General features: G+C 46.1%; 1 protein-coding gene across 1 annotated transcript in view; it reads left to right on the top strand.

Moving 5' to 3' along the window:
- LOC146185206 (synaptic vesicle glycoprotein 2C-like) overlaps positions 1 to 17,700 on the top strand; it is a 43,428-nt gene that overhangs the window by 8,474 nt on the left and 17,254 nt on the right. The window contains exons 3-5 of the mRNA XM_084606177.1: positions 8,743 to 8,923; positions 9,219 to 9,370; positions 10,456 to 10,589. Of these exons, the coding sequence (XP_084462303.1) occupies positions 8,743 to 8,923; positions 9,219 to 9,370; positions 10,456 to 10,589 (467 nt within the window). The remainder of the gene's footprint in view (positions 1 to 8,742; positions 8,924 to 9,218; positions 9,371 to 10,455; positions 10,590 to 17,700) is intronic.

Raw genomic sequence — 17,700 nt, 5'->3', positions numbered from 1 at the left:
CTATATATAGACCACGAGAATGTAGAATCCGTGTGCAGAAAGGTGACAATCTCTTACTATTCCTCATTTGCTGCCGAAGCATGCTACAGGCCCCAGACTCCTCTATCACCAAGCTACAGACGCCCCGCCGGGGCGGCGCAGTGGTTACGGCGCTCGAATACTGTTCCCAAAAATGCGGGATCGAATCCCGTCCTCGGCGGCCACTTTTTGTTGGAGGCGAAAAGCAAAGGCGCCCGTGTGCTGTGTGATGTCAGTGCACGTTAAGGAACCTCAGGCGGTCGAAATTTCCAGAGTCCTCCACTACGGCGTCTCTCATAGCCTGAGTTGCTTTGGGACGTTAAACCCAACAAATCAAACCAAGCTACAGACTTTACAAGAATTTTCCAAGTCTGTTGTTCGAATTTACTGTAAACGAGATACTTTGCTTTGTCTAACTTACAATGGCGCGATAGGAATTCTGAGTAAGCAGCTGGAGGAAGCTTCAAATTGGAAATGAAAAACAGAGTACTATTATGGACTCCTTGGGCTATGATGACGAAGCAGTCGAAAGCTTCTAGGAAGATATAGAATCGGCAATAGAGAAAGTAAAAAATAATTGCGGACGATTACGTTACTTCCCAATGTGAAATTTCAGATTTGAATAATCAGATGTACGCGCTAAGGGACAAGGCGGGCAATATCATCACTAATGTGGACAAGATAGTCAAAGTATCCAAGGAGTTCTATACTGTAGCAAAATAGTCGACAGAATAATGAGATTGGCAGTAGTGAAGAACAATCAGACATTCCGCCTGTAACGAAGGACGAGGTTAAGAAAACTTTAGAAGATATGGAAAGGAAGAAGGCAGCTGGGAAGGTTCAGGCAACTACAGATTGGTTGAAAAACTTGGGGGATATGGTGCTAGAAAATCTGGCCACCCTATATACGCAATGTCTGGTGACATCGACAGTACCGGAATCATGAAAGAACGCAAACGTTATCTTAATTCGTAAGAGCGGGGACGCAAAAAAATTATAAACAAATTAACTTGCTATCCGCTACGCAGAAGGTATTTACTAACATAATCGCCAATAGAATCAGGGCAAACTTATACTTCAATCAACCAAAGGATCAGGCCTGTTTCCTGAAATGATACTCAATTATCGATCATATTCATACTATAAAACAGATGATAGAAAAATGTTCGGTATATAACCAACACCAATACATAGAAATAAATGACTACGAAAGAGCAGTTGACTCAGTCAAACCTTCGTAGTCATGAAGGCATTGCGAACTCAGGGTGTAGATGAGCCATATATGGGAACGTGCTGGAAGATATTTGTAGTGGGTGCACAGCAAATACAGTTTCGCGTCAAGAAACCAATAAAATTCACAAAAGAAAAGGCGTTAGTTAAGGAGGCACGATCCCCCCGTAGTATTCACCGCTTGCTTAGGGAAATTATTCAGGGACTTCGAATGGGAGCAGCTAAATATAAGGGTCGATGGAGAATACCTCAGTAATCTAAGGTTTGCTGATGACATTGTCTTGCTAAGTAACTCAGAAGATGAATTTCAATGAATGATTGATCACCAAGGCAGGAAAAGCAGAAAGGTAGACCTAAAAAATATGCAGAAGACTAAGATAATATTCAACAGCCTAGGGATGGAACAGCAGTTTACAATAGGTAGCGAAACACTGCAAGTGGTAGTAACTGCAGATCCGGACCATGAAAGAGAAATAACTAAACAATTAAGATGATTAAGATGGAGCGCATTTAGCAAGTACTCGCCCATTACGACTAGAAGCTTGCGAGTATCGCTCAAGAGGAAAGTATACAACAGTTGCATCTTACCTGTACTTACCTATGGGGCTGAAACGTGGAGGCTAACCAAGAGGGTTCTACTTAAGTTGAGGACAACGCGGGGATCTATGAAACAAAACATTGTAGGTGTAACGCTAAGAGATAGGAAGCGTACACAGTGGGTCAGAGAAATAATTCGGGTTCATGACATTTTATTTTAAATAAAAAAGAAAAGAAATGGGCATGGGAAGGGTATATAGTGCGGAGAGAGGATAACCGATGGTCGCGAAGGGTAGAAATGGGATTCCAAGGGAAGGAAAGCGTAGCAGGGGAAGGAAGAAACTTAGATGGAAGGATGAGGTTAAGAAGTTCACAGCGGTCAAATGCAGCTAGCACAGGACCGGGCTAATTGAAATAATATGGGAGAGGCCTTCGCCCTACAGTGGGTATAATTGAGATGATGATGATGATGATGATGATGATGAGATTCCTTGGGATAAATGTAGTATGTGACTGATCCCATTTGTAGCGCTAATTTACTAGATGTATCTACGTGACTCGCCAAATCTAGAAAACATTGTGAATGTCATTCCGCGTATAAGTAACCGTCATGCTGTAGTCGCAAATGTTGATTCCTTTGAAAATGTATGAAACACATGTACGTTCGACAAGGGCATTTTCTCGCAGCAGAATTGCCTTGGTTGTAGAGGGATATGTTCACTGCAGAGACATATAAATGCTTTTTTTTTTTTCTTCTTTCCTCAAGCTCCGGGGATGATATCGGAGCATGGTTTATTTTGAGCTCATCTTCACACGCTTCACATGTAGAATCCTGTTGCGTAACGTGTAAAAAGTTGTGCGTTACGCAAATGTGTCCAAAGTGACTACGGCCGACCATTTGTAAAAGTGGGTGACAGAAAATCAGAAAATGAAACGTTTTCATATGCCCCATCACACACACACACACACACACACACACACACACACACACACACACACACACACACACACACACACACACACACACACACACACACACACACACACACACACACACACACACACACACACACACACACACACACACACACACACACACACACACACACACACACACACACACACACACACACACACACACACACACACACACACACACACACACACACACACACACACACACACACACACACACACACACACACACACACACACACACACACACACACACACACACACACACACACACACACACACACACACACACACACACACACACACACACACACACACACACACACACACACACACACACACACACACACACACACACACACACACACACACACACACACACACACACACACACACACACACACACACACACACACACACACACACACACACACACACACACACACACACACACACACACACACACACACACACACACACACACACACACACACACACACACACACACACACACACACACACACACACACACACACACACACACACACACACACACACACACACACACACACACACACACACACACACACACACACACACACACACACACACACACACACACACACACACACACACACACACACACACACACACACACACACACACACACACACACACACACACACACACACACACACACACACACACACACACACACACACACACACACACACACACACACACACACACACACACACACACACACACACACACACACACACACACACACACACACACACACACACACACACACACACACACACACACACACACACACACACACACACACACACACACACACACACACACACACACACACACACACACACACACACACACACACACACACACACACACACACACACACACACACACACACACACACACACACACACACACACACACACACACACACACACACACACACACACACACACACACACACACACAGCAAACTTTCCCACGCTTTATCGCAAGGGAGCCACTCGTGCGTGTTACCTTCCAGCCTGCTTCTATCCCTATTATCCGCAAAGTCTCCTGTTGTGTCTTCATTTCATTGTTATTCCCATGAGTTGCGACACACGTGGAGCGGTGCGCGCTTGCTAATCCTCCGCGTGCTAAAAATGGAATATATTCTTTATCCGAGCTTACACCCTCCTTTCTGCCTCCGCTGCAGCGTGAAATCGCCTCCCGTTTCACCTTATTTTTGTTCCCATGTCCCTTCGAGCGTAACAAAGGACATCACGTAGCAGCGCTCGTTCACGTGAACCCAGGTTTCTACGGCTGAATTAGCTTTGGAGTAATTTTTCACTTTTCTTACTTGCGTGAAATATGCTTTGTTTCCATGGGACACGCTGCAACGATATCTAACTGCCGCGTTTCGTTAAATTTTTTTATGCGGCTCTCTTTAAACTTTCAGCAAACTTCTTGCGCTAGTTAAAAACTGTACTAGTTACCTAGATGGCTACGCATGCTTCCTTTCAATCTTAGTCTGTGCGCTTCTTTGAATATTTAATTAAGGAAAAACCAACTTAAGACCCTCTTCGCATCCGCTTTGCCGTAGTAAACCTTTTAAAATGGTGAATGTCAAGGAGTTCCCGCCTTCACTGTGAAAAGCCAAAACTTATTTCAAGGCTGCGAATGAATAAGGAAAAATTTATTTTGTTAAAAATTCTCTATGCGCCCTTTTTGGCTGATGTTAAGCATCTCATATAGGCCTCTGGCATAGTTTTATTTGTTATTTGTTTAAGAGTACCTCTCTGGGTGTGATACTTACTATGACAGACGTTGGGGCGAGGACGAAGAAGACCGAAGTCATCCAAATATGACTCTTGAAATACAGCGATACGCGTTAGAGCTAAACCGCTGTGGTGGCTCAGTGGTTGAGCGCTGGGCTACTGAGCCAGATTAGCCAGGTCGCTTATGATGGAGGCGCAACGCAAAAGGCACCCCGGGTGTGTTGTGCACAATGTCTGTACATTTTAGATATCCAGGTGCTCTAAACAAATCAGAACCCAACACCATGGCGTTGCTTAAACCCGCGAGTTTCTTCGGGCACGTTGAACTCCACATCGCGTTTGCCATCGCGTTTTATAATTACTCATAATCTTCGTTCTTGCTTGCTTGAAACGATATGATAGGGACATACGTATTTCAGATTTGAGAAAGCGCAATGAAACATTATATGGCAGCACAAATGGAGAAGGGCAAGACGAGACGACAAGGACGGCGCTCTCCTTGTCGTCTCGTCTTGTCCTCTTTTTGCGTTGCCGTATATTTGTTCAAGACATGTACGAACACGCCCAATTTAACACGTAATTAAACCTCGGCGCAGCCGTCAAGTTGACAGCCAAAACGAATGCTTAACACTGGCGGCAACATTTTTCTGGAAGTAAGTTATTTACTGTGATCTTTTCAGTGTAAACAGGAGTCCTACCACAGCACGGCCGTAAAAGTTTGAATATCACTAATATTTTTGTAAAGATAATAGGTTGAGACGACAGGTAATATTTGCCCTTTTAGGAAAATCAGCTTGTTGTAAACCAAAACAAATGATTCTGGTTTAGCGCTCACGGCGCGATGATGATTTGAACGCAGGCTAAATCGCGGAATAAATGCGCATGCTGTTAGGGGTGATAAAAATATCACTGTTCCGAAGCACTCGGCGAACTGCCCGAGACCTATGCGTGGTTTTTTTCTTGTTTTTTTTTTCTTTAGACGAAAGCCTTTCTTGGCTCATGAGTGGTATAGACAGGCAGTGTTAGCCAAAAATGTATCCGTATGAACTCACACTTAAGAAAAATTAGAGGGGTTCAATGCTGCTGAACCGAATGTGGAGCGAGAGCTTTTACTGCGGGTGACCGAGCGTTGCATCGAACACAACCAGCGTTTCGTTGAACACACCAAAATTAACCGGCGTTCTAGGCAGAATCCACTTTCACGTCCTGCGCATGCAATGCTGGCAAACGCTCTCCTGCTCCAATCGGTCAGCTCTCCGAGGCGGCGCGAGCATGCCCAATACGGAAACTACCCTTTTCCTCCTCCCCACTCCGGTGCGAGCATCTGCTGGAATGCCGCTACCATCCTCCTCCTCTCTGTAACGAGCACAGGAACAGAACGGAACGGGCGTTCTACAACTGTAGAACACCCCGCCGGGGTGGTGTAGTGGTAAGACGCCCGACTACAATGCCGGTGTACCCGGGCTCGATCCCGACCTCGGCGGCTGCGCTTCGATGGAGGAGAAACGAAGAGGTGTCCGTGTGCTGTGCGATGTCAGCGCACGTTAAAGATCCCCAGGTGGTCGAAATTACTCCATAGCCCTCCACTACGGCTCCTCTTTCTCTCTTTCCATCTTCACTCCCACCTTCCTCCCTTCCCTTACGGTGCTGTTCAGGTGTCCACAGAGACAATTGTGACAGATACTGCGCCTTTCCCTTCCTCTGAACCAATCACTTACAACTGTAGAACGGCGCAAATGGGTGCCATAGTAATGGCGCATCCGCACTGCCGCTCATTTTCAGGCACCGCGAAAAGCGCGAAGGGTAGCATAATGTAGCTTTCGCTACAAAGTGTCAGCGCCAGGAATCCAGCCACCATCCTTAAGGCACACCGACTTTTATTCTTTATTGCCCGCTCAGGCAACATCACGCGGCTACAGATCATTATAGGACAATGCATCAGCCCCAAACAAGAGTACATGATCATAGTAAAGTTTCTTTAGGTATATGAATGGCTGATTGGGCGAGTTGGTGAACCATGATGGACAGTAATATAAGTGCGCAACAAGGACGAGACAAAGAGAAGTGGACAACGACGGCGCAGACTGCGCCATCGTTGTCCACTTCTCCTCTTTGTCTCGTCTTTAGGTATGCCAGGTTATCAAGTATGCCCCTCCGCTCAAGATGTTGGCTTTGAGATCGATGCACTTCTCTTATAAAAGGAACACTTTAGAATTATCACGGGCAGCAAGCACATTGAAATCTCCATCGCGATTAGCCATTCGCGTAGTCCACAAACTTTGAAGGCCCAAGACCATAAGCATACCAAACGGCGTACCATCTTAACTGACTACCTGAGAATGCGTTTGTAATTCCCCTTGTCTAACGCAAGGATGCCGGAGAGCTCTGAGGGAAATGACAACACTAACAGTAAAAGGAAAGCGCTTCCAAATCAGCACGTGCAAAATTCAAAACAAAACAGAGACAATCTCCCGTTAGACAGACGCATTGCGCCGTCTAGCGAAGTTGACACAAAACGGCATATCGTAGCACCCTCGTGCGGCAGGGAGCCGCCAACAAGCCTCAAGCCTCGAATATTCCTTCATTTAAAGCGAAATACGCGTGTCAGAAACGACAAAGGTATAAAGAAACGACCATGCACCAATTTAATCTGCAGCAGTAAGAAAAAACGCTTTCACATCACTGTGCCTATAAGCTGACTGAAGTGCACCCCTGCAGAAAAGGAAGAGAGAAAGGGTCGTACCATTTTTACTATTTCCAAAATCCCAGGCACCACCTCGAAATAGTGATAGACTGTGAGTTTTATCACTGCTGCGTTTACTTGCTTTTGTCCATCCCTGGTGCTTTTAAGAGACCTTGCACGTGGTGCTGAGTGCACTTATATCTCTTGATTAAATTCCTGCCGTCAGGGCAATGTTTGCTAACTGAAATGTTGCGACCCTGATTGAAATAACGGGGCAGAGCGAAACCTGTGCCTTGGCGACTTCAGAGCTCAGGGTCGCTCACACAGAAACTAAGGAGCGCACAGAACGTAGGGTTGGGTTTGTTGACATCATGGGGCTTTAAGTAAAGCCGGAGGATATTGAGTTGTATGCGTCGTTACGAGAAAACTAAAGGACATTGTGAACAACGGCAGAAGACCTGGACCGGCAGCACAACAGTTTTTATTTCGGGATTCTACTTGAAGATCAAAGAGCCCTTCACTCCACCTGTCTTTTGTGTACCCTCCGTTCGAGAACAAAATAAAAACTTTTTGGACCCGTTTTACTTTGCAATCATTCAAACAATATCAAAAGAAATTTGCAGCGCTAAGCGGAAGTTGGAGGATGAATCTCATTGTGCACCCAAGCTTTCCTTTTTTAATTTCTTCTGCGTGTGATTGTACACGGTATGCGAGTGCAGTGATAAGTTGGTAGTCATGAAAAAGTCGTTTAGGCTTCATATCATGCGGGCGGAGGGCCCACTCAAATAGGAAGTCGAGGTCCTGTATACGAACAGTGGTTTATTCGGCCCTCGTTGCGATACTTCGACTTCCTTCAACTTTTCCGATATTTTGCGGCCTCTAATGCAATTTTCTGAATAAACCGCACTGGTGTATATTCCTATTATCATACAGTTTTCACCGCTTTGGTTCTACAGCGAAACTTTGTCGGCGTGTACAATGCTCGGAGGCGGCTCTGTGCTTAATTATTAAATGGCGCCGCGCTTGAGCCACCTGTGCGCATCACGACCAGAATTCTGCTTTTCTATAACTGTCCATCATGCGAAATATGCCCCGCGTTGCAAACTGAGCTATAGGAGTTTGAACAAAAAGAATGCAAGCGTTGAATACTGTACTAAAACCGTTTCCGTAGATAATGCAGCCAGGTGGACATTAAAGTTCAAAAATAAGCGCATGTGTTAATGTTTTATTGAGATATCAGTCGCCGTAACTAGCGTGTCATATTACTAAAATACTTCATCTTAGAATTTTTTCCTAGCAAGCGCAGTTTTCAAAATATCCGTCTTCAGAATTCGAACTCCTCATCTAACTTACGCATAAAGGATAGTGACGATCGGCGAGAGGCTTCTTTCCGCTTTCACGCAACAGTTGCGAATGAAGTTCCGTCCACCAATGGCGAAAAAAGAAAACGAGCTGCAACACAATAACCGTTCCACTTTTCTCTTTGGGCGGCTGAAACAGGTGGCGTGTCCTTCGTGGGCATGATGATCGGCGGCCTATTGTGGGGAAACCTGGCCGACAAGATGGGCCGTCGCCGCACGTTGTTGTCGGCGCTGCTCACCAACGCCCTGTTCTCGGTCATTACCACCTTCATGCCCACATACGGACTCTTCACGGTTACCAGGCTCTGCTCGGGCATCGGGTGAGAAATGAAGGCTATTGTTCACTCACTCACGCAGCAGCTACTGGCCGATGGCTGTAGACATTTTGGCCTTTCATCTCTATAGAATGCTGTTTGTGGTCCAAAAGTCTTCGTAATGGTTCGGACTTGGCCACCTTTTTGTTTAACACGTAAGCTAAAGTATGCATCTTTACACTGGAAAACTTGTTCCGTTCCTTAATGCTAAAGAAATATAGCGATATTTAGCAAGCCACTTTTAACAAACAGGCATGTGCGCAGTCTAAAGTCTTTTCTCGTATCTTTTTTCGGCCCCCAGCGTGGGTGGTTCCATTCCGATCGTATTCACGTACTACGCTGAGTTCCTGCTGAAGAAGCATCGCGGCCGCAACCTTTGCTGGCTGCTCCTCTTCTGGGCCATCGGCGGCGTCTTCACTTCCGTCATGGCCTGGGGTCTCATACCCAGAACCGGTGAGTGAGGCAGCGCTCGATAAAATACCTCTGCACTCCTGCTGAGCTATATCATTACCATCATCATTATCATCATCCCTAACTAGGTCCGCCACAGCTCTCCCAATGACGTCTTATTAATCCTGCCATGCGTCAGTTGCAGACATCTTATCTCAACGAACTTCCCAACATCACCTCTCCACGTTATTGGTTCAGTTCATTGCTACGTCCTCTTCTCTCGAAATCCTCTCAAAATCGTCTCCGTTACATATTATCGATCGCCTCTCATCCGCAGTATATGTACAGCGTATGCTCATATCCTGTTATTAGATTTAGCTGCATCTCTAACGTTTGTTTTGCATGAAATAGCACAAAGTGCGAGAGCGCATACCGAAGCAGAGCAAGCACAAAGTGCCTACATGCGTCCATGTCGTTTACGCTATTTTATCAAGCCTGATCAACCAACTAGCCTGCACCTCAATTAACGTTTGTTTTCTGACATTCTGTGCTCCCTTTCGACCTCTTTGCATTACCTCTATCATATAAGCTTGCACTATAGCTTGTTGCGTTGCCTTCTTATTGAATCGCAATCCTTTTCTTTTTGTTTGAATCTTCTATTAAACCCCTATATGCGCGCATAAACATGGTGCGGTGCGCATGGTCTAGGTGCGGTGCGCATGATCGCGCCCTTCTCCACAGAACTTTCTCTTCCGTGTAACACGATGTTCTGCTAATATCGACCCTATCTGTATTCAGTGTACAAAGACCGCTACTTGCAAGAAGTCAGTTCCCTTTTTATTTATTTTTTTATTTTTTGCTGTAGTTATTTTGCGATCATAAAAGCAGATAAAGAAAGCTCATTTCGCCTTTGACGTGGACGTTATGCCAGAGCCACGGACGGAGGTGCTATCATCTCATTGCCAATGCGGCTGGCCACGCGAGCTTCATTGATTCCTCTGCTCGCGCAGCCCTCGTGTAACCTTGCCAGCCGGCACGTCTCTGCATAATGTATCGTGCCATTCCCTCCCGACCGGTCTGCTAACTATGCATACCTCCGTCTCCTTCCCTGTTTCCCGACGTCTGTTTCCCCCATTTTTCCTTCGCAGGGGCCACCCTGCTCGGTCTGGGCAGGCTGCACTTCAGCAGCTGGCGGGTCTTCCTCCTCGTCTGCTCTTTCCCGGCAGTGGTGTCCGTGCTGGGACTCGCCTTCCTGCCCGAGAGTCCGCGCTTCCTGCTAGAGGTCGGTCGGCTCTGACCCCTACCCTGTATTTAATCTTTTCTTCGGCTTGTTAGAGGAAAAGCGCTGAACGAGAAGAACACACATATTCCAATGGCCGGGGCTAGCCCGCCCCGCCGTTGATACCTGAGGAAGAATTTAGCCCGAGGGAAATTCAGGCCACGGCGGCCACAATACGATGGAAGTGAAATCAATAATAAAAAAAAAAACAGCATATGCGCGCTAAGGTGCCAAACGCATTAAAAAATTGCAGTTAGTAGAAATTGACCTACAGCTCTGCACTACAGTGTCCCTCATAGATACGTGCCAGATTCGGCATGTTGGTACCCGTATACAATATGAAACAACCGTATCTGAACATTTCCCTGATGGCATTTTTGTTTGTGAACTATTGCGCGATGCGATAGTGTTGATGCCTAACGTGCCTATTCATTCGGTTTGACTGTTTCGTAGCAAACAGTTGACACTTACCTTTGCTTCGTTTTTTTTTTTTTCTTTTTGTGCTCTCGTCTCGTTCACTGCTGTTGTGTTTATAATCTAGCGCAGTGAAATAAAACTAGCTAAAATGTAACGATTTGATATAGCTTGTTCGCATGGTTGTCTATAGTTACATGTGCATGCTTTAGAACCATATACATGCCAGGAACTTTCGTCCAGCAACCTATTGTTCTTATAATGTTCTCTTTTTTTTTTTTTCGAAAAAGGTAATCTTCTCAACTCGGCTTTGAACAGAAAAGCAAACCTTAGCGAGTTTTCTGGACGATTAAAAAAATATATGTCTAAAACGCCTTACAAAAGTTGGGGTGAGGGCTATCTGGCTAATCATGTTCGACAAAAGAGCGCAAAGGGCTAGGAAATATGGGTTCTCTGCTGTCTTCATTCTCGTTCTTACCGCCGTTTCATTGAATAAAAAAGATACTCGCTGAACATACTGAGCAGTAAGCGACGCGGACACTTAATACGTTAAGTTTTGAGAATGAAATAGCATTAAAGTCTGAAGTTTGCTCGGCCTGCCTCTCCTTTTCTGTCAATGCTGCTCAGCGCATACGCTGACCTTGCGCAGCTGCCGATAATCCCATGTTCAGCGACATCTTTCAGTAGCTACCCTCTACACTTGCGAGTTTTCCGCACAGGTAGCCACACGCGGTGTTTAATCTGGCTCCCTCGCAACTTGACACCCGCATCTTTATATTGTCACGTAGTGGCGACAAGGCCGTACACGCCTAAAGAAAACACAGGCGTGTACACATCTGCACACATCCAAGCGAAGCTGCCAACTAACACTGAGCCCCTCACCACGATCACCCACATAACGCAACTAATGCACTTGCCAACTAGACCATATCGCGTGCTTTCTTGACATTACGCCCATTTCATCCAATGAAAGAATTTTATGACATATACAGCGCCGGATGTCGCTAAGCTTCCTCCATTTAAGTATTTATAAAAAAATATATTAATCCGCTAGTTAAAAAGAAGCCTCAGGTGTTTATAGTTATTACATTAAAAATATTCAAGTTTCTGTAGTTATTACTTTAAAAATATCGACTGCACTCTTAGTTCAACAATCGTAATGCAGTACAAGGCCCACCTTATTGACATTTATTGAGAAATTTCAACGTCGAGACAAAGAATGCGTCTTCCGGACAAGCAGTGCATTCGAGTAGCTTAATTATCGCTAAAGACCCTGTAACTGCTGATTGTCTTCATAAGTATATTAAGCCACGCTGGGTTCTATAAGTCTGAGCTCTAGAGGTCACTCAAAAGATAAGATTGAGGTCACGTTATTGATTTAAATGCTTGTTCCCTTTGCACTCATTAAGGGGCGGGATGTGAGTAATGTCGCGATTCGCGTGGGTACAAGGTTCATGAGATTAAGTGAACAAAAGGTCACTTTATACATTATTTACAGCCATGGTACACAACAGCACAACATCCTTATGGTGGCCGGAAACTACTGGCTACACGCGACTGTCTTCGCACAGCGACGGCCAGGGAGATTCCGCCACGTCCCCTCCGGGCGAGCAGCACAGCACTCGATGGGCGCTCACGACGGTCTCCTCAGCAAGCGGCAGCCCGCCTGTTTTTATAAGCCAGGAAACCATGGCCACTTGAACTGTCCAATCTGGAGGCAGAATTTGACGACGAGGTCTAATATCGAGCGTGCTGCTCTTGCGCTTAGAATCGGCCATGGCGCGATGGGGAGGGAAGGGGCGCCACTAAGGCGTCGGCGATGGGCACTGGCGCCAGTCCGTCATAGGGCTTGTTTATACTCGTCAGACGCTGAGGCCCTCAGTGCCTCAGTGCGCCGATGCCGTGCGGCGCAGCATCTGGGCTTGTCGAGGGGCGTCAGGCGCTCGCCGCGGCACCCGCTCGGGCCCAGTCGTGAACCGCTGCAGGATCCGCGCGAGCCGCGGCTAGAAGCCCGATCATAACAGCAACATTATCAGGAACGGTCCTCCGGTACGCTCCCGAGTAAAGCAGCGCCATGTAAGGTTGGCCACGGGCGCTAGATATTTGTCGACTGTGCATGCACGGCCAAAATACAGGAGCGGCTGGTTGTTTGGTGGTGCATTGCCCACTTCGTGCTTGCAGTACCAGCGCCGAACAGCTCCATGTCTATCTCGTTCCATATAACTGTTCGTTTCTGTCACTCCACCTTTATCTCTAAACTTTTGTCGTCTTTCCTCTGTCTTTTTTTTTTTTTTTTTTTTTTTTTTGAGCGAGGAAACTTTCGCTCTTGCTACTACAGTTTATTTGGGTGTGCCTTCCTTCTCCAAGCCGACGAATACTCTTTACCAGCTCCGAAACAAGCGCAGTTCGCGACGGTTTGGCAAGGTCGCACTTTGGGTTTGGTGACGCCACCTAAATGGTCAAGCACTACATATTTTGAGCACACTTGCCGTGACGAGCAAATCTTCCGTGATTGTGTGCGCTCACTTGCGAGTGAAATCAAATGTGCGGGTCTATAGGTGCATGAAATGTACTGTTTGTCTTTATCAAGCGCGAGCGTAGGCACTTAACAGCCTGCGGTGCAGCCAGCCGGTACAGCCAGCGAATCAGCTCTAGGGCCACAGCACGCGTTGCACGTTATAAAAGGCGCGGCCAACCGTCAGAACTCACGCTGGCTTGTGCAGCCACTTCGCTGCGCGTGCGCCGATACTGTACACAGTGCACCGCCTTGATCACCGTTCCCTTGACGTAAATGCCAGTGCGGCAACAATGCTAAAACGATTGCCCTTACGCAAACACAAAGCGAGGACCAGCAATGGGACCGACGAACAGGACACAGCTGTATTTTGACCACATTCGGCAGCCGTGTCGAGCACAGAGGCCAACGTTAGCTGGGCGCTGATCTTAACCTGCAGCGTAGAGTCGCAACTTATCCAGTGACTGCCGCAGAGCATCGTCTGGGCGTTTTAGACAAGGCTGCTCATCTGCGTACAGGCTGATAAAAAAAATACTGAAACTTGCTTGATAAGGAGTCTTTATGTTTGGATTGTGATGGCGGCCTATATTTTAGTGGGCCAGTGCTGCTCAGGTGTGCTTCGAAATCAAAACATGCACAAGTGGGCTTCGGCACATGCGTTCAGTGCAGCACGCATGCACTAGTTCTGATGAACAGCAAGCTTCAATGAAAAAAAAAAAAAGAAAGCTTTGAATTCCTGTGCGCGTTTAATCGCACAACATCAGGCTTCACATCATGCGATCAGAGTCGCGTTAGCCACTAAAGTCACTGATTGGTCGACAGCGCGATGACTTCGCAGGGTCGAATGACGAGGTCGAGCTGTGATTGGTTGGAGGGGTGTGTGAAGCCATGTCACCACGTGACATTATCGAGTTTGCAGGCACGCTGACAGATGCGCTGGTCACGCGACATGGTCCAGTGTGGTGACGGGCTCGGCGGCCATTGGTAGCTGCGCTTAATTGGAGATTCTTAGTTTAGCGTTACCGCTTACAGCTACCGTATACCACTACCGCGCAAGCGTCAGTATGCATGCGCAGATCACCATAAGGGCGACAGAAGTGGCCACGTTCCAGTCAAATACCGGCGTGGTCGGCACGCAGAGAACTATCACCGCGTGCGCCCCTCATGACGCGTTGTAGCAGTAGAGGGTATCAGCAAGTTGTCGCGCTAAGCTCAATATCTCTATGTGTGCAAGCGTATTTAGCCAGCTCTACATATCAGATTGGAAAGGAGCCAGAATCAACACCTCCTGTGTCTATCTTTGTGGAAAAAAACAACGCGAAGTCGGTGGGTTAGACTCTCAACATATGATTCATGCTGAAAATAAATAAAAAATTAACGAATAAAACGCTGCAACGAGCACGTTGGGCTGCAATAACAGAAACATGTTGCAGACTTAATGAGTTCATGTCACCCCATGTGAGAATGGAAAGCAGGAAAACGACCAGAAGTCACGGAGTATCGTCCACAACCTACCACAAGTGGGTTTACAGCCGCGAGGGTGGAGACTCGCTTCTAAGTATACTTCTACAAGAGCCACAAATCCGTCCAGATAACTAGGAAGGCCAAGGAAGTTTGTCGCCATTGAAGGAGCAGCAGCAGTACTACAACTACAACAAGCATGTCGGCTTGCAATGACAGAAACAAGTACCAGTAACGTTCCTTCTACTGCTGCTGCATTTCAAGTTTAAGGTGACTTAAGCTTTTTCAAATTGTTTAATATTACTGCATTGAAACTTTTTTCACGGTAAAGACACGGTGTGGCTAGTCATGAGATTTCGCTAATTGCTCGAAACAGTGATGACGCAGTGATGACGTCACCCTATATTCTGACGTTACCGAGCAGTCATTGGTCAACGGGCGTGTGTGTGACGTCACGAGAACAAGTTATATGGCCAGTATGCGGGTGCACTGACGTGTGTGGTAGGTCTCCGGCAGTTGGCAGCTCTTTTTGGACGTACGCAGACGTGTCTAGAGAGCCCCAAGTTACAGGTTGGAACAGAACTAGAATAAAAAATGGCGACCAGACCATGTGAGTTGTCTCTATAGCTGAAGTTTCGGGCGGGAGAAAAAACAGACCGAGCCGACTGTCACATTCTCAACACTTGATGCAATTAAGTGCACTCAAACGTTTATTGCTAAGCAGTACAGCTTTCACCACTAATTTGCCCAAAGTAACCGCACTTGATACGCCTGAAAGGCTTATGTGGATTCTATGGCCTTGGCTTGAGTTTTATATATATAAGCGTAGCTTTTTGGCTCCTGCTGTCACAAGTCTTGAGAATAAGTTATACTCAGTGGCCAATGTTTAATCAAATGGCTGCTATATTGAATTTAGGAAATAAATATTTAGCAAACTGTCACTCGCTCCTTTCGGGATTTCGGGAATGTTTCTCTTTCACAAAATTAAAAATAAAAGCTATGCGCCGGTCGTGTGCCTTTTGCACTTGAGAAGAATTTTATTTGATTCAAATAAGCCTTTTTAGCTACTTTCGAGCGCACAGACAGAATGCATAGATCTGCACTCTAGTTGCCGCTATCCAGCCTTCGTGCTCTTTGCTGCGAGCATTATTCTACATATAAATTCCAGTCTTATGACCGCTTCGCGGAATAACTTTAAAGAAATTGCATCTGAAGTTGCCCCTAGAAACTGCGAGCCTAACGAAAACTTTTCACTTCATTGAAATGTCAAGGGCACTGTCTTTCTTTTTAATATATTCCCTTTCCGTCAGAAAAAAATTCATAATGCAGAGTACATGATTGCAATATGGATATATTGAAAGAAAGGCAAGTGTAGACTCACTTAAAACACACACACACACACACAGGCTGTGAGTAATGATCACTCATCGAAAACCCTTTTTATCTCTTGACAGCATCGACATTCTTTTGGAGTATGCCATCAGCCCGTCTAGACAGACGCAGGAGACATGCGTAGTTGTTTTGTTGTTCTTTTTATTTAGTGGGGATGAAATATTGCTTGATGTTATCGACCGTCTAGCTGAAGTTCGGGGCAGAGCTATACGAGATTTTTCCTCGTGGAGACAATCAGCAGGGCCGGCTAAAAATGTACCAGTACGGACTGATGGAACTTCAGATTGAGACTTGAGAAGCTTAAGTGACGAAGAGAACCTGAATGGAGTCTCCTTCCCCGGAATCTGTCATTCTATAGCGCGAGCGCTTTTTGTAAGCGAGGAATCTCAAGTTTGAAAGGTCACTTGGAAGCAAGGTTTTTACATTACCTTTTAGGTACTGTAAAAGGCATTGTGAAATCAAGGTGTAGATGAATCATATGTGAGAGTACTTGAATATATCTATAGTGGTTGCACAGCAACCACACTTCTACGTAAAGAAAGTAATAAAAATCTCCATAAGGAAAGGCTTTAGGCAAGGAGGCACGATCTCTTCAGTTGTATTCACAGCTAGCTTAGAGGAAGTATTCAAGGGCTTAGAATGGGAGCAGTTAAGGATAAGGTTTGATGGAGAATACCTCAGTAGTCCTCAACTCAACTTTAAGTTGAGGACAACCCAGAGGGCTATGGAACGAAAAATGGTAGGGGTAACATTAAGAGATAGAAAGCGTGCAGAGTGGGTCAGAGAAATAACTCAAGTTACCGACATTCTAGTAGAAATTAAGAAGAAAAAATGGACATGGGCAGGACATGTAGTGCAAAGAGAGGATAACCGATGATCGCTGAGGATAACAAACTGGATTCCAAGGGAAGGAAAGCGTAGCAGGGGGCGGCAGAAAGTTAGGTGGGCGGATGAGATTAAGAAGTTCGCAGGGTTCAAGTGGATGCAGCTAGCACAGAACCGGGTTAAGTGGAGAAATATGGGAGAGGCCTTCGCCCTGCAGTGGGTATAATCAGGCTGATGATGATGATGATGATGGTGGTGGTGGTGGTGGTGGTGGCTGTGGTGGTGGTGGTGGTGGTGGTGGTGGTGATGATGATGATGATGATGATGATGATGATGATGATGATGATCTCAGTAGTCTGCGCTTCGCTGATGGCATTGCCTTGCTAAGTAACTCATCGGATGAACAGCAAAAAATATTGATGACTTAGAAAGGAAAAGCAGAAACGTAGGCCAAAAAATTATTGTGCGGCAGACTAAGGTAATGCTCAACAGCCTAGGGAAAGAACA

The sequence above is a fragment of the Amblyomma maculatum genome, chromosome 6 (assembly GCF_055883805.1).
Source record: "Amblyomma maculatum isolate TAMU_Amacu chromosome 6, ASM5588380v1, whole genome shotgun sequence".
In the NCBI taxonomy this organism is placed as follows: domain Eukaryota; kingdom Metazoa; phylum Arthropoda; class Arachnida; order Ixodida; family Ixodidae; genus Amblyomma; species Amblyomma maculatum.
This window is presented reverse-complemented; position numbering and strand designations above follow the sequence as displayed.